We start from the raw sequence: 17734 nt of genomic DNA on the forward strand, positions 1-17734 counted from the left end.
GCGACTTCCTGAAGGAAGGGTCATCAAATGTGACCTTTGCTAAGAGCAGACTGAGCAAAAGTTGAGGGAGGCAGAAGTATGTTTCTATTTCCTTACTGATGTTTCCAGTCTGTATATGTGTGAGTTCACTCTCAGAAAAGCACACTCACTATTGAGGAGAAATTTTGTTAACCCTGTTTTTGCTGAGCACAGGTTTAAAGAGTAAGAAATAAACTTCATTTTGCTGATGACCATTTTTTTTTTTTAAAAGGGATTTTCCGGGGCGCCTGGGTGGCGCAGTCGGTTGGGCGTCCGACTTCAGCCAGGTCACGATCTCGCGGTCCGTGAGTTCGAGCCCCGCATCGGGCTCTGGGCTGATGGCTCAGAGCCTGGAGCCTGTTTCTGATTCTGTGTCTCCCTCTCTCTCTGCCCCTCCCCCGTTCATGCTCTGTCTCTCTCTGTCCCAAAAATAAATAAACGTTGAAAAAAAAATTAAAAAAAATAAAAAAAATAAAAAATAAAAATAAAAGGGATTTTCCTTTAAATCCTCATAATAGCTGGTTTCTCATTTCACTGTGTTAAGTGTTACATTTTTCCTAGCCATCTTTCCCGTACGCTTATTGATTACTGACATTCTTCGGTCTTTTCGGAAACATTCAGAGAACAGCATGAGACACAGACTCAGAAACCATTTGCAACCGACAGGCTGTGTGGTGTTGACAGAATGGAAGAGACACAAACAAATGGGAAACAATCACGGATATTCAACATACTCCATTAGGAGATTCCAAAAGACCGTGCAGAGGGGTTTATTAGAAATATAACAAATGAGCGCTCTGTAAAGGTTTTGGAAGTGGCCGAGATGGGTTAACAGACTTACAGTTGATGTAACACTTTATACAGTCGAGCAAAAACACCCTGGCCAGATGTTGGAAATTCTTCCAGGAGTAAAAGCGGGATGGACGGGCGTGTTAAAAGCCAGCCTGATCGAGCCAGGGATTGAGATCTCATTATAGAGCTCAACGCGCTCTGTCATCTACTTGTGATGCTATACTCTGCCTCCTAACAACGGCTCTCCTGAAGTCTTGCGGAAGTCAAATCTCTAATTCTTAACCTGACACGCTGGGTAACCTTAAAACAAAATAATCCCACCAACAATACAGATTCTTTGCATGAAACACTGGGATTCCCCGATGAAAGAAACTCTGCATATGAAGAAATAGGGGGGTTGTCCCTTGTTCTGTTTACTTATTTATTTTTAAAATATGGGACGCGCAGGGGCGCCTGGGTGGCTCGGTCGGTTAAACGTCCGACTCCGGCTCAGGTCATGGTCTCGCGGTTCGTGGGTTCGGGCCCCGCGTCGGGCTCTATGCTGACGGCTCGGAGCCTGGAGCCTCCTTTGGATTCTGCGTCTCCCTCTCTCTCTGCCCCTCCCTCGCTCGTGTACTCACACTCGCTCTCTCTCTCTCTCTCTCTCTCTCAACAATAAATAAATAAACATTTAAAAAAATGGAACGTTTCATGATTCTGTGTGTCACTCTCACACAGGGACCACGCTAATCCCCTCTGTATCGTTCCAATTTCAGCAGATGGGCTGTCCCTTGTTTTAAAAGGCAACAACTTAGTTGGCTGTTATTTACTTACACTCCTTTTTTACCCAAAGGAGGGGAAGAGTAAAAATCATGTCGGTACAAGAACAACACCCCCCTGCCACCGGACGGCGATCCCCGAAGGTCAGGACAAAAGACCTTTACTGGATACGTCACCGCGCTATGTGTCTGTTTGCTCTTCATCGCCACGCTTCACTCGTTATTGGTCATGAAGAGTATTGGGGGTGTGGCTTAGAGTCCACTGATCGGTTAGATTTATCTGGGAGGCTACGGCTGACTCTATTCCAATCTTTTCCCGTAAACCACACTCGTATCTACTTTTGGTTCCTGGATCAACTCCACAAGACCCTGGGAGTGAAGCCAGGCAACGGTAATCAGCGTGGCAAACTGGAGTATAAATGACCGCCACTGGCGGGTCAACCGCGTGGTGCCAGATTCTCCCTGAATGTGGATGTCGCAAAACCTCGGCGTGTGACGAGCGGGCTCTCTGGCTTTCATTCTGGCTCGCCGTCTTCCTAAGTTCATCTTTTTTTTATGCCTTAGTTTTCTCGCCAGTAAGATAAGGAAACCTCGGTACCTAGGTTCGGAGGGCGGCTGAAGGAAAAGCAAACGAGCACACAGAACAGGGTCTGGCACATCACAAGCGCTCGATAAACGTCAGCGGCTTCTTACTTTCACCCTTTAAAGACAAATACTGCGTTTGGCCTCTTCTGGTCAACAGGTATTTTATCAGTCTCTTAAGTTCAGCCAAACAGCTAAAGAAACCACTGTAGGGGCGCGTGGGTGGCTCAGTCGGTTGAGCGTCCGACTTCGGCTCAGGTCACGGTCTCGCGGTCCGTGAGTTCGAGCCCCGCGTCGGGCTCTGGGATGATGGCTCAGAGCCTGGAGCCTGCTTCCGATTCTGTGTCTCCCTCTCTCTCCGCCCCACCCCTGCTCACGCTCTGTCTCTGTCTCTATCAAAAATAAATAAACATTAGGGGCACCTGGGTGGCTCAGTTGGTTGAGTGTCCGACTTCAGCTCAGGTCATGATCTCAGTCAGTGAGTTCGAGCCCCGTGTCAGGCTCTGTGCTGACAGCTCAGAGCCTGCTTTGGATTCTGTGTCTCCCTCTCTCTCTCTGATCCTCCCCCGTTCATGCTCTGTCTCTCTGTCTCAAAAATAAATAAATGTTAAAAAAAAAAAAAAATTAAAAAAAAAAAAGAAACCACTGTAAACTCATGACATCTCCGCCCTCCGAACCCTGAGGCTCAGCCCGGAGAGAAGTGCCTCGGCGACACTCAGGTGGTTTTGGGAATTAACAAGCAAGTATTTTCTGAGCGTACAGTGACTTCCAATTCCTCATCTCGTCTGCCACTGGCTTCAGAGAGCGAACCGAAGTTTTCCTTTTTTGGTAAAATATTAATGACTTAGATGTTTTCAAAGGGAAGTGGAGAAAAGTCCTTCCGAAACGCGCCAAGGGCACACAGAGCCCCGGGCTGGCTGGCTTTCCCTTCTTCTTTCCGTCCATTCTGCTTCCTCCTTCCTCCTCCCGTCTTTCTATCGTTGTTCTTCTGTCTAGCTATGAGGAATCACAGGCCCTTACGGTTTCACGTTATGGGCAAACACAACGGGTTCAACTCACAAACGAGATAAAGTGACGCAGAGCCAAACACACAACCCAAGCGCACGAGAGAGACAGGATTCCGGAGCGGAACTTACCCCACGCTTTAGGCTCCTGAAGCAGTGGATTTTGGGTTTGGAGGTCATGAACTCGTTGAAGCGATGGGAGAGGGGTTCCTTTTGCTGCTTGGGAGACTGGGGGCCGTTGGGAACAGCAGTGGGTAAGGCAGAGGCAGGGGGAGGAGGGGGAGGCTGATGGGGGGATGTTAAAAGGGACATAAGCTACATGTGAGAGACGGAGCAGTGACAGAGTAAAATCAGAAACAAGAAGATAAGACACAAAACAAAAATAAGCATCAAATCATATTGGAAATCCAAAGCAAGTACAACGCAAAACGATCGACTATCCCGGCCATGGTCCAAAAGAAAACACTGGGGCATGTGACGAAAGGGGAAGTTTTTAGTAAGTAGAAGCAACGAAAGAAGACCAAGGGATATCTGACCAGCAGCTCATGCAGACTTTCCACATGCAAACTAGGGCTTCTGGTTAGTTACGCCAAACCCGTTAGAGCCAGAAGGGCCAAGACTTCTAACCCGCCTACGCTAACAGAGCTGAGCTTGGGGGGAGAAAATGAAGGACCCGACAGCCTCGGCGAAGCACATAGCAAGTTATCCTGAGGCAAAAGCAGTCACGCGGCCTTGACCACAGCCGACGCCCAGGTTAGAGCGGCCATGCGCCTGCGCATCACACTATCAAAAGAAAACGCAAAAAATGGTCATGGACGCACACAGGTTAACACGAGTTCAACACTGAGTTATTAACCCATGGAAGCGATTCCAATGAGATCTGCTGATAAATCGTTATCGGAATTCTGCGCGGTAACCCCTCTCCCAGCCGAGGCGACCGGGCGTCTGGGAGACTTAGCAGTGAAAGGCATGATGGGAAATGGCCGAGAGGTCAGTAGAGGTCAGGGTTAGCGTGGGCGACACGGTACAAAGTGGTAATGCATCGGAAGTCAGACAAATGGCCATGGCAAAGGTTCCACCACCAAAGAGAAATGATGGTTCAAAATAAAACAGCTCACTAGCTTTTCTTTCTGTGCATTCTGCGTTCTGTTTAAAATTCTTTGCTTGTTTGTTTGTTTTTAAAGGCTTAACAGAGAAAGTCAAAAATTGCCACACTTTATAAAACTCCTTTCACACCGGGTCCAACCATCAGTACCTTATTTTTTTTGATGAAGGGCCACAACTTTCCTTTGGATTTGCCACCAAATTTGAGCTCCGGTTTGCCTTCTCCTCTGGAATTCGAGAGGCTGTTATCTGACACAGTGCGCTTCATCGGCTGAGTGTAATCCTCAAATTCAATGTCCCCGGGAGGCTCAAAGCCGGACTTGTAAGCTTCTATGACCAGCTGCGAATCCTGAAATGACACCCACCAAACAGGAATGCATTTAAATACGTGCAAATACCTTTTACACAATGAATTATGATCATACAGCTGACCGGGTAAAGAATTTTGTCCAAATAAGGACACACAGAATTGTATCTATATTGGTTAATAACAGATTTTTTTCTAGTCAAACATATATATTTTTTTCTTTTTCTCTTGTTAAAAGTTTGTTTAAATCTTTATTTATCTTTGAGAGAGAAACAGAGAGCGAGCAGGGGAGGAAGAGAGAGAGAGAGCCTGAAGCAGGCTTCAGGCTCCAGGATGTTAGCCCAGAGCCCAACGCGGGGCTCGAACTCACAAACCGTGAGATCGTGACCTGAGCTGAAATCAAGAGTCGGGCACTTGACCGACTGAGCCTCCCAGGCGACCCTCCAGAAATATTTTTATAACTAGAAAGACTTAGTGCCATTTGTAAAGGTATGTGTCTAATGGAGATGGGAGAATACTTTTAAGAACCACCTGTCCACATATAGAGAAACAAATACTAAGGAAGAATGACTTTGCTAAAAGCAGGAGGAAAAAAATGAACGGCTGTTACGCAATTCCCTTGAAAACTACAGTAATACAAAAGTCTGGTTCTCACCAGAAATTCCTAAGGTAATTTAGCACCCCCCAAAGTCAAAGCCAAGAGGAGATCATCGCCCTCATTTCTTTGGTTCATTGTGGTTCAGGGGTTTTCATTCATCGCATGATTTTTCCTTATGTATGCATTTGTTCACAGTCCCAAAGGCAAGCTCCCTTCTGTTTTTCCTCTACTGTATCCCCAGAACCTGGATGGTGCCTGAGGAGAACCGTGGGCAACAAATGTTTGCTGTATAAATCAATGAACTCTACGGCGTGCACGCTGCTAGGAACTCTGGGTGCCTCACCTTCTCAGGGTCAGAGAGCGCAGACAAACGTGTGAGGCAATCACAGCCATAATGTCATAGAAAGATAGATGTATACATAAAATATCACAGGGGCGCCTGAGTGGCTCAGTCGGGTAAGTGTCTGACTTCAACTCAGGTCACGATCTCATGAGTTCGAGTTCTCATGAGTTCGAGTCCCACGTCGGGCTCTGTGCTGACGGCTCAGAGCCCGGAGGCTGCTTTGGATTCTTGTCTCCCTCTCTCTCGGCCCTGCCCGCACTCACACAGTCTCGCTCTCTCTCAAAAACAGATAAGCATTTAAAAAGTTAAAGAAAGTAACTATAGAGAAGGAAATCTAGAAAGATCTCAGTTCTTTTCTTTTCTTTTATTTATTTATTTTGAGAGAAAGAGAACGAGGGACAGGCGCAGAGAGAGAGCGCGAGAGAGAGAATCCCAAGCAGGCACCACCCAGGACAGGGCTTGAACCCTCGAACCGTGAGAACATGACCTGAGCCAGAGTCAGACGCTTAACTGACTGAGCCGCCCAGGTGCCCCTGGGAAGATCTCAATTCTTTTTTTTTGTTTGTTTTTATTATTTAAAAATTTTTTTTTAATGTTTATTTTTGAGAGAGGGAGGGACGGAGAGAGAGAGACAGAGCACGAGCCGGGGAGGGGCAGAGAGAGAGGGAGACCCAGAATCCAAAGCAGGTTCCAGGCTCCAAGCTGTCCGCACAGAGCCCGACGCAGGGCTCGAACTCACAAATCACAAGATCATGACCTGAGTGGAAGTCAGACGCTTAACTGACTGAGCCACCCGGGCGCCCCAAGATCTCAATTCTTAATACAAGCCCACATTTTAGCAACTATTTTAGCTACTACCTACTTTGTAGATGGGCCATAGACTGCGGATTATCTCCTTTTTTTTCTTTTAATTTTCTTTAAATGTGTATTTATTTTTGAGACAAAGGGAGAGAGAGAGAGACAGAGAGAGAGAGAGAGAACGAGTGGGGAGGGGTAAAGAGAGGAAGACACAGAATCTGAAGCAGGCTCTAGGCTCTCAGCTGTCAGCACAGAGCCCAACGTGGGGCTCAAACCCGTGAACCATGAGATCATGACCTGAGCCAAAGTCGGACACCTAACCGACTGAGCCAGCCAGGCGCCCCAGACCACCTAACTTTTGACCTCTGAGATCTCTGAGACGTAGACAGGACAGGGCACCATTTTATGAAAACTCTTTAAAGGGATGGTGTGGGCCCTTCTCTATATTCTGCTTTCTGGAAGTCGGACGTGATGGCTGGAGCTCCAGAAGCCTCATTGAGTTTGAAGGTCACATCATCAAAAGCTGTGAGCTAAGAGAAGCCCGGGTCCCTGAGGTCTCAGAGACATCTGTCGACGCCACGACTGGACCCTCTGCCTGCAGACATCCGTTACGTGACAGGGGAAACAATCCCCCTTGTGTAAGACACTACGCTTCTGGTCACACGCGGGGGGAGACGTACGCTAGCAGAGTCGGATCCACAAGCCCGGGTGTGCCAGTGAGCACGCCACTGTGCTCTAGCGAAAACATGGCCATGTGAAAATAAGTGGAAACTGACCTCACATAAATAAACCAGTGGGAACGCTTAAGTAATCACGTGATTCTGACACTGCATTAAGGGGGAGAGGGGACATCCAGTTTGTTGGAGAGCTGGGGGCTTTAGGACCTCCTCCCCCATTTAAATAAATAATCACCTCTTCCAACTCTTTGCTCAAACGTCACTCCTTGGTAGAATACCCCACAGGCACTTCTAACACCCTTTCTTACCTCATTTTCCCCCAAATGCTCATCCTGGTATTTTATTTTATTGTACTTTATTTTAGAGAGCACACAAGCTGGGGAGAGGGGGACAGCGGGGGGAGAGAGAGAGAGACAGAGAGAGGGAGAATCTTAAGCAGGCTCCATGCACAGCGCAGAGCCTGACGCAGGGCTCAATCCGACGACCCCGGGATCATGATGTGAGCAGAAACCAAGAGTCAGATGCTCAACTGACTGAGCCACCCAGGGGCTCTGCACTCATCCTGTTTTAACACTCGTTTATTTTGCTACTGTCCGTCTCCGACTTTAGAACTGTGCCTGGCACTTGCGAGCGAGTGGGCAGATCCAGACGTGTGCCAGGCACGGCGCTGGTTTTAGAAATAAAAAGAACAAGGTGGTGGGCTTAAGGGAAAGAACAGGGGTTTCGGAGGGTGTGACAGCGGCCAAACATGAACAGGCGGAGAGCGAGAGCGTGTGATAAAAGGAAAAAGGGCGACGGAAACAGCAAAGATCAAAGCAGCAGGACCACACGTAACTGTGCTAAGAGCCGAATCTGCTGAAGAAGAAGATAAACTTGAAAGGCGCTGCGAGAACAGGGCAGGCGGAAAGGAATGTGCAAGGAGAGGTGGTACACAGGGATTAAGGAATATCTCACCCTTGAATTCTCAAAAAAAAAAAAAAAAAAAGCAAATTGAAACATTCATTCAAGGAACACCGAAGGTTGAGGGAGTAAGCCAGGCAGGTAACATTCCAGGCAGAGGAACAGCAAGGTAGGAGCATCCTTTTGAGCTTACGAGGAAGACAGCATTGGGGAGAACAGAGAATAGGCGATGTGGGACGGATAAATGGGGAGGGCGTGCGTTCCAGATGGTTCAGGGCGTCGAGGCCCCAGTGGCTTTGATTTTTTCCGGGAGACAGAAGCCCTGTGAGGGCCCTGAGCAGAGGAGACATGTGACCTGGCTTATTGTTAAAAAAAAAAAAAAAAAAAAAAAAAAAGAACCCTCTGGTCTCTGTGTTAAGAATGAACGGGGGTGTGGGGCGCCTGGGTGGCTCAGTCGGTTAAGCGGCCGACTTCGGCTCAGGTCACGATCTCACACTCCGTGAGTTCGAGCCCCGCATCGGGCTCTGTGCTGACCGCCCAGAGCCTGGAGCCTGTTTCAGATTCTGTGTCTCCCTCTCTCTGACCCTCCCCCGTTCATGCTCTGTCTCCCTCTGTCTCAAAAATAAATAAACGTTAAAAAAAATTAAAAAAAAAAAAAAAAAAAAGAATGAACGGGGGTGGGGGACAAAGGTGGAAGACTAGTTAGAGGTCTCCTGCAGTCATCCGGGCTCCTCCTGCCCAATCCGAGGTGATGGAGATCTTGGATCAGGAGAGGTGGTGATAAGGGTATGGGTTCTGAAGGGAAAGCCAGCAGGATGGACTGATAAGTTGAAGCAGGTGTCAGGAAGGGGGGGGTGGGGGCAGACATCAAAGATGATTCCACGCCACTGGAAGGACAGAAATGCTGTAACGGAGGCAGTGTGGACCCCGGGGAGGCGCGGGTGTGGCCAGACAGGTCTGGAGCTCCATTTTGGATACACTAAGCTTGAGGAACGTACTGGACCTCCAAGAGGAGAAGCCACTGGGCAACTGAATGAATGAACCTGCGGTGGAGGGGAGAGTCCAGGCTGGGATCGTAACATGTGTGATTCATACTTGAGATGGGACTTAACGCTCCAAGAGTCTACGGATCGCTCCAAGGAGTCAATGGGCAGAGTTCAGAGATCCGAGATCAAAGCCCGGGGGTACTCCCCCTTCAATGGTAAGAAGAAAGAAAAACACGAATAAGCAAAGGAGACTGAGGCAGTGAGGAAAAGCCATCACGTTATGGTTTCCTGGGAATCATGTAAAGGAAGAGTAAGTAGGGGGGTGGCCAAGTGGGGCCGGTGCTCCTAATACTTCAAGTACTTGAATAAGAACTTGAATGAAGACCTAGAAAAGACCCTCGGAGGGGCGCCTGCGTGGCTCAGTAGGCTGAGCATCCGACTTCGGCTCAGGCCGTGATCTCACGGCTTCTGAGTTCAAGCCCTGCATCGGGTTCTGTGCTGACAGCTCAGAGCCTGGAGCCTGCTTTGGATTCTGTGTCTCCCTCTCTGCCCTTCCCTGCTCATGCTCTGTCTCTCTCACTCTCAAAAATAAATAAACATTAAAAGAAAGAAAGAAAGAAAGAAAGAAAGAAAGAAAGAAAGACCCTTGGATTTAGCAACATAAAGGTCACAGGTGAGAAAGAATTATCAGTGATATAATGGAAAACAAGGATCCCATAATGGGAGAAATATCCTATAAATCCAGCGGGCTCACAATTTCTCAGATAAAACCTATAAAGGGAAACCCATCCTTCAGACGTGATCTGATAAATTTCAAGGAAAAAGAAATTTCCAAGCTTCTTACTATAAGAAATTTAAACCAGGCTTGTTTCAGATTTTCATCAATGCCAGAAGTAATGAAGCTAAGGAAAAAAGTCAAGAACTGACCTCACTTCTAAAAATTTTTTTAACGTTTATCGTTTTTGAGAGAGAGAGAAAGAGAGGGGTGGGGAGGGGCAGAGATAGAGGGAGACACAGAATCGGAAGCAGGTTCCAGGCTCCGAGCACAGAGCCTCATGCGGGGCTCGAACTCATGAGCCGCGAGATCATGACCTGAGCCGAAGTCGGACATGCAACTGACTGAGTCACCCAGGCGCCCCATTACTATTTCCCTTTAAAAGGTCCCTCCCCACAGTATTTTATTGGTGACCGTTGACATTTTAAATAGGGAGATTAGAAAAAGCCTCACGGAGACTTGATTTCCCTCTATGAGCCAGGCATCGATGAGCCACCATCGATGAAATTGATGAAGCAATGGCAATAAGGAAACGGAGCAGGCACTTGTTGCATGGAAAAACTTGACTGCGTGGATGCAAGCCCAGTCACGTGTGTCTAAACTGTTTTTCCCTTCAGATGCTTAAAGGACATAAAGAAAACCACCATCAAATAAAGAAATTTTCAGCTTCAGGAAAGGATGGTTTGATCACTTGTGAATCCATGTGGGCACAACGTAGTTTTGTGAGGGAAACACCATTAATTCAGAAGCATCAGTAATTTTCCCCCCAAAAGTTGGCTGAAATCCCCGAAGAAGAGGGCTCTTGGCAAACAGATTTACTAAAACAGAGGTCGAGGAATCCTAAAATGAAAAAAATATGCCTGCTACTGGAACTATTCCCCCTAAAAACACTTACCACTTAACACATTTGGAAGTATTTCTGCACATTGGATTGACGAGAGTTTTTTGTTTTTTTACACACATGGCCTTAAATGTTAACACACATATTCTCAGAGCAATGAAAAATCTACATGCTGAGATATGTTCATACAGAAAAGACGGCTTTGATCCCTCGCCTGGACTCATTTTAAGACACTCGTATGACAAGGAAGACTTACGACATCGCTTTTTGTTCAATATTTGGTTTTGCAAATTAATGAATGTTTATAAAAGCCTATGCTGGTGTTCTAGTCGATACTTTTATTGAGGGAAAACAGGTTTCTAGGAAAGGAATCCAAACGAATGACACTGGCCCTAAGCAGTGTTCTCAGACGGAGACGGTGTTGCCCTGTAGGGGACATTTCGCAACGTCCAGAGACACTTTTGACCATTACAACTTGGGAAGGGATGCTTCCGGCATTTGGTGGGTAGAAACCAGGGATGCTTCTAAACACCCTTTAGTGCTCATGACGGGCCCCTACGATAAAGAACTACCTGGCCCGAAACCTCAGTAGTGCCTTAAAGAACCAGATCCCAATGTGGGGGGTTATTCAGCCAACGGACAAGAAAGCCATTTAATTCTGCGATGTCTCAGACTTATCTGTGTCTCCCACAAAAGAAGTTTGAGAGCTGAATCCAAAACCCTGAGGGATGAAGAGAACACTCGAAAGCGGTGTAACGACTGCTCAAAGTACTGGTGATCACGGGAAGCAACTCCCCACCGCGAGATGATCCAGTGAGGTCACTGGAGACGGTGGCGAAGAAATGGTGGAACCAGAGATACTTGGTTGTAAGTTAAGTCCAAGCTACAATACTTACATTCTTCTGATCAATCGATTCGGCCGCCTTTACTATTTCATCCAAGCATTTCCCAATGATCGGAATCACCTGCCGATCAACTTCGGCGTAGGTCTTCATTGACTCCCCAATCCTCAGTATCCTCCTTTCCTCCATCTCCTGTATTTTCTGCAACATTAGATTTTGTATGAAATTAACGTAGTCCACTCTTACTTACGGAAGTTGCCTTCAGTGGCGCTGTTACCTCTAGCAAACAGTCTAGGAGGGAAACAGGTCCATCGATAGGGTTCGAGCTAGACAATCATTGTAATTATTGCCTCCACATTCACCAGCTGTACACGTTATTTTATGAATCGTTAGGCTGCCCAAATGTATCCAGTAAAACCTTGGATTGCGAGTAACTTTGTTCTGCACGTGTTCCACGAGACAAGCAAACATCTCTAATAAACTTTAACTCGATAAACGAGCGACGCCTTGCAAACGAGTGGTACGCGACGCCGAGTGTCACAGGATCACAAGTGAGCCAATGGTTCCTAAAATTCACTTTGACATACGAGTGCTTTGGATTGCAAGCACGCTTCCGGAATGAATTATGCTCGCGCACCAAGGTTTTACTATACTTTATAGGATTCCATTCCAGCTTCATTGAGAACCCCAAACTCAAGTGCTTTTATCGGCGATACATTTCAGACAATCTCTTCTGCCTTTGATCCCCTACTTCACTCTTTACCAAAAGCCTGGCGTTAGTTAACCGCCTCAACCCAACACAGGCCGAGATGTCACTGGTGTATCTTCCTTCCACAAGCTGGAGCTTCTTGTCTGCTGTGTGCGTAGACACTAAGACGCAAATACTTGTTATTTTCCCTACAACTGGACACAGGTCGTAAAAGATTCCCAAAGCGGGAGAACACGTATACATCTTTCTTCATGCCATTTCCGACAACCTAAAGTAGCCCAAAGAGAAACAATCCAGAGAAAAGTTCTGTCCTTTGTTCAAATCCTACAACCTTAGGAATTCCGCTAGGACTCCTCAGGTTAAGTTGGCATTTCAGAACCAGAACTGTCCTTTCGGCGAAAAGGGCACTAATCTAAGAATTGTAAATTCTCAAACTGGCCAAGAAAGGCTGCAGGTACCAACCGAGGATGTCTGGAAAGGCCAACTGATTAACCTTGAGATTAATGTTCTAGTTCACCTTGGTGCCAGTCAAGGCTTGATCCGGACGCTTTAAAAAATGGCTTCGGTGCCAGGAAATTTAGAACTCTATATAAATACTCAGCATATAAGCCCAGCCATCGTGATTCCAAGGCAACGTGGCTCTCAAAGCAAGGCCACCTCGGGAGGTCTGAATCACTTACCTGAAATATGTTGGGGATGTGAGTATGGTAATATTCGTGCTGCTCGTGGTTGAATTTCTGGAGAATTGACGAGTAATCGGCTCTGCTGTCCTCGGCCATTTGGTGACGTACTTGAGCTTGCTGACGTGCCTTGGGGCCAAAAAATGAGAACACCCCCATGTTTAATGAATACAGTAAGGGGCCTTGGACCGCAAACCGGAGGGATCTGCAGTCAAACTGACCTCAAATGTGTTATATGTAGCAGGTGTTATTTTCTAGAAATTGTTGAGAGTTTGAATTTGGCTTAGGTAAGGATGTGAACCCTAGTTTTCCACAGGCCCTACCATTCTCTATTGTCTTAACTTGGCATTACTTTCTAGTTCAACATAAGCACCGCTATTCTGTATTGTCTGCACTTGGCCCAGTTGACGTATTTATGTCACCTAGACGGCCCTTGTGGGAACTTGCTTCTCTATATATCTATATTGATCTATATAGTTTTTTGAGGAGGGGATGGGGGAATCCGTAATTTTTTTAACTCAATTCTCAATGGAGTTCATGAATTAAAAAGGCATATGAACCACTGATCTATATGTATATGGACCTTTTCTAAAACTCACCACAATGTTTGTGATTATTTTTATTTAAAAAAAAAATTTTTAAGTAATGTCTACGCCCAACATGGGGCTTGAACTCACAACCCAGAGATCAAGAGTCGCATGCTTCACTGACTGAACCATGGAGGTGCCCAGGTATTTACTTTTAGTATATAAAGTATACAGTTTAGGGGCACCTGGGTGGCTCAGTCGGTTGAGTGTCCGGCTTTGGCTCAGATCATGATCTCACAGTTTGTGAGTTCGAGCCCTGCATCCGGCTCTGTGCTGACAGCTAGGAGCCTGGAGCCTGCTTCTGATTGATTCTGTGTCTCCCTCTCTCTCTGCCCCTCCGCCGCTGGTGCTCTGTCTCTCTCTCAAAAATACACATTAAAAAAAAACTTTTTTAAAGTATACAGTTTAAAGAAGCAGTAAATGTGGCACCTTCTTTGTGTTTTTGTCTGTATATGTACATGTATGTGCTATTTTGTATTATACTGCATTGATTTTCTCCTAAATAATCAATAATAAAATTCATACATTTTTCTCTTTTTAAAAAAATTTTTTTAATGTTTATTTTTTTAATTAAAAAAATTTTTTTTAACGTTTATTTATTTTTGAGACAGAAAGAGACAGAGCATGAACGGGGGAGGGTCAGAGAGAGAGGGAGACACAGAATCTGAAACAGGCTCCAGGCTCTGAGCCGTCAGCACAGAGCCCGACGCGGGGCTCGAACTCACGGACCGCGAGATCGTGACCTGAGCCGAAGTCGGCAGCTTAACCGACTGAGCCACCCAGGCGCCCCAAATGTTTATTTTTCATTTTTGAGAGAGAGAGACCGAGCATGAGCAGGGAAGGGGCAGAGAGAGAGGGAGACACAGACTCCAAAGCAGGCTCCGGACTGAGCTGTCAGCACAGAGCCTAACGCGGGGCTCGAACTCACGAGCTGTGAGATCACGACCTGAGCCGAAGTCTGATGCCCGACTGACTGAGCCACCCAGGCGCCCCTTTGTTTCTCTTTTCTAATTCACGTTTTGGTTAATCACACACTTGCAAGAAAGGGGCAATCGTTGATGAATTACAGAATCGATATAATAATAATTATTTTAAATATTATATACAATATAATAATAATAATGATTATTATTATTTTAAAGCTCAAACAAGAATGTCTGTAAACTGGGAAATCATCCACAAGCACCGCCGATTGTTACGCTGCTGATCCCACCTTGGATTCATCTAGCACTTTTGAGATGTCTTAAGCAATATGACCTCATGAATCTCTAATGCAGCCTGAGGTTCGAGCGGGGCAAACACTCCCCCCCCACCCCCCTGCAGACAAAGAGGTGGCTTGGCCTGCAGGTGACACGACCACTGCTACTCGGGGCCAAAAACACACCAGGAAGAGGGCCCTGTTCCAGCAAAACCCAGGGAACTTTCCCGTTTGTTTTCCATGTTGCTTTGTGTTACTAAACCCCCCAGTTTTCAAAAAGGACGAAAGGGAACACGGACACGTTCAACTGCAAAAGCGATGCCCCACTTTCGGTCTGACGGCTGGCCCCGCCCACTATCAGACTTGTGGCCTCGCGCTGTCCTTTATGGCTTCCTGCCTCTGTGACTTGAAGGCTCCACCTGAGTTTTCACTTCCTTGACACATTTCACTCATCGGCGCGTTGGTCAAGGCCCAAGGTGCTCATTCAGAGCTTGCTTCCTTTATTTTCTTCTCAAACGAAGGTTACCAGGACGAGTCTTTCCAAACTGATTTCCCTATTACCTGGGGCTTTGTAGTTTCTCAGGGCTTTGAGGGATCTCAACACCATTTTATCCACGTCTCGCGTTCCCTTGGTTACTTCGACTGCCACGTTCTTCCTCTTTGTCGGCACCCTGTTAACTCCCTTCCTGACCATACGCTCTGGCGTCTGCTTCTGTGTCCACTAGTAAATATTTTAAGCTGGTCCCCCAAATGTGAAGATCCTGGCCACCCTCAAAAATCCCTTCCAATAGACACTAGCCCTCCTCTGTGTGGATAATAGCTTTCCCACCTACGTGCGTGCCATCTGTCCCCCTAACGCTTCTGACACAAAAATCCTTTTAACTCTTTCAATTACTTAAGGGTTTTTATCATTTATCATCTTGTTGTGAATGTGGAAAAAAAAAAAAGAACCGAGGAAATTCCCAGGTAGACCTCAACTTCTAAAAAAGTCTCTATTTCATTTACATACCTTTCTCAAAAATTCAAGGCAGGGCCACGGGGTGGTGTTTCCTCCCCTCCTTTGTAAGCAACATGGAGTCCCCTTTATTTTGGAGAAATTATTCTACCTTGGTGAATTTTTATTTATTTATTTTTTCAGTATTTATTTTGAGAGAGGGAGGGATAGAGAGCGAGCAGGGGAGGGGCAGAGAGCGAAAGGGGGAGAGAGAATCCCAAGCAGGCTCCGCACCGTCAGCACGGGGCCCGTTGCCGCGCTTGAACCCATGAACCATGAGATCATGACCTGAGCTGAAACCAAGAGTCGGATGCTCAACCGACTGAGCCACCCAGGCGCCCCTGGTGAATTTTTAAAATAGCTTAAGTTCTGAAACAGAGAGCAGAACGTCATCCTTAGGCACGCGTAAGTATGTACGTACACACATGTGCGCGCACACGTACACACACACGCACGCACAGAATCAAGCTTCTGGACGATAAACCCATTCTTCTCAATCCCAGCAACCAGCTGCTTGGAATTAATTCCCGCTTTGGAATCCCGGGCCCGGGCATGTGCCATCGTTCCGACCAAGTTTTACTATGGAAAATCTATTTTTGATAGGTTTATTTTGTTGGGTTTATTTTGCAATGGAACTTAAGAGTCTCTCTCTAGGGGCGCCTGGGTGGCTCAGTCGGTTAAGCGTCCGACTCCGGCGGCTCGGGTCATGATCTCACGGTTCGTGGGTTCGAGCCCCGTGTCGGGCTCTGTGCTGACGGCTCAGAGCCTGGAGCCTGTTTCGGTTTCTGTGTCTCCCTCTCTCCCTGCCCCTCCCCCACTCGTGCTCTGCCTCAAAAATAAATAAACATTAAAAAAAATTTTTTTTAAAAAAGCATCTCTCTCTAAAACTAGAGTCGGGTCAGTTACTCATGATTATGAATACATTTAAAAAAATACGTTTAAACGTGCTTTCAAAAACTTATCTGGAGTAACCGGTTAAGTAGCTAGAAATTTTAAGAGGGTATCTCCCCGTCTAAGGCTAAATGAAGATCAGAAGCGTCCTTATTTCTATCTCTGTGTAAGTCAGTCTAAAAATAGCGACTATTATCTTAAAGAGATACTTCCTTCCCAAACCAGACCATACGCTGTATCTTGCAATTCAATTAAAGTTCTCGTTCTAAGAATACAAGCCAGCGCATCTTATAGCGACATGACCGTAGGGCAGAAGTTCAGAGGATTTTTTTTTTTTTATGAGTCAGTCACAGAATTTAGAGAAAATATTCTAAAAAAGTCCAGCATGACCACAAGTGCCTGAGGCTGTAAATCGCAGCCATCTTTGAATAAGGGTCTGAACCACTTTCACTGTCAATCAGAAAGGCTGAATTTAAACTTGAGAATTTCCTTGGCCAACCCTCGGGAATCTCCCCAAATGAATCCGCACAGGCCTGCGTGTGTATGCTCAAGCATGACTTCACAGCTCGGTGGTTTCTCCACACAGCCCCTTCTACTGTCCTATGGAAACACAGCTGGATTGCCTCAAAGGTCAGAGGTGGAGTTTCTAAATAAAGAAGACAATATTTTAGAAACCGAACTGCCCTCGGAGGCTTCGAAATCCTAATGGGTTTAGAGATAAAAATACTGTAATCCATTTAGTTAGTTAAATTTAGACGATTCGCACTGGCCAAAATGTGCAGCCATTTGCTGTCCAGTGCAGTGTTAATTTCTCTCCCTTAATATTTCAGATATTGAGGGACAGAACAACACTGCTGGCTGAGTCCCCGTTGTCACGAGCAGAGAATACAGGGTGTATTAAGAAACTTGTTCGCTTTCAGGTGGGGAACATGGTTGATCTGCTTAACAAATGATATCTTCTGTCTTTTACCAGCTGCTCGTGGCTTCTGACCTTTTCACAAAGACGGGCAAATACGCACTCGTTCCGTTTATATATTTATTGTTAACAAGCAGAGAGACTGGTTCCTTTTTTGAGCAACAGTTAAATGACCTCAGACCTCCCAGATCGACAGGCAATGCTGCTCCTTAAGTGAGAAACCATTTACTGCAGCGGTGCTCAGAGGTTTGGGGAAGCCGTCTTCTCCTTTGTTAAAAGCGTGTAATAGAAGGCCCACCCTTTCCTAACCCCAAATCTGGGAACGGCAAAGAGGAATATTTGGCATTTGCCACTGGGAGCTCAAACGACAGTAGGTGTTCTCCAGAGCACCTGCGCTTGTGATGTTTATTTCATTATTTTATTCATTTATTTAT

At 46.3% G+C, this 17734-nt stretch overlaps 1 protein-coding gene and 1 pseudogene across 19 annotated transcripts in view; both read right to left on the reverse strand.

Moving 5' to 3' along the window:
- FNBP1 (formin binding protein 1) overlaps window positions 1-17734 on the reverse strand; it is a 144911-nt gene that overhangs the window by 24380 nt on the left and 102797 nt on the right. For 7 of the 19 annotated variants that reach the window (XM_086684261.1, XM_086684272.1, XM_086684263.1 and 4 more), the window contains 4 exons: window positions 12715-12843; window positions 11380-11526; window positions 4410-4607; window positions 3287-3469 (listed from right to left, as the gene is read on the reverse strand). In XM_086684261.1, coding sequence (XP_086540387.1) covers window positions 3287-3469; window positions 4410-4607; window positions 11380-11526; window positions 12715-12843 — 657 coding nt within the window. The remainder of the gene's footprint in view (window positions 1-3286; window positions 3470-4409; window positions 4608-11379; window positions 11527-12714; window positions 12844-17734) is intronic. The other 12 variants (XM_086684271.1, XM_086684270.1, XM_086684269.1 and 9 more) reach the window with 3 other exon arrangements.
- LOC112851714 (U6 spliceosomal RNA) lies at window positions 1483-1580 on the reverse strand (annotated as a pseudogene).

Source organism: Puma concolor, chromosome D4 (assembly GCF_028749965.1).
Source record: "Puma concolor isolate L17-30 chromosome D4, mPumCon1.1.hap2, whole genome shotgun sequence".
Lineage (NCBI taxonomy): Eukaryota > Metazoa > Chordata > Mammalia > Carnivora > Felidae > Puma > Puma concolor.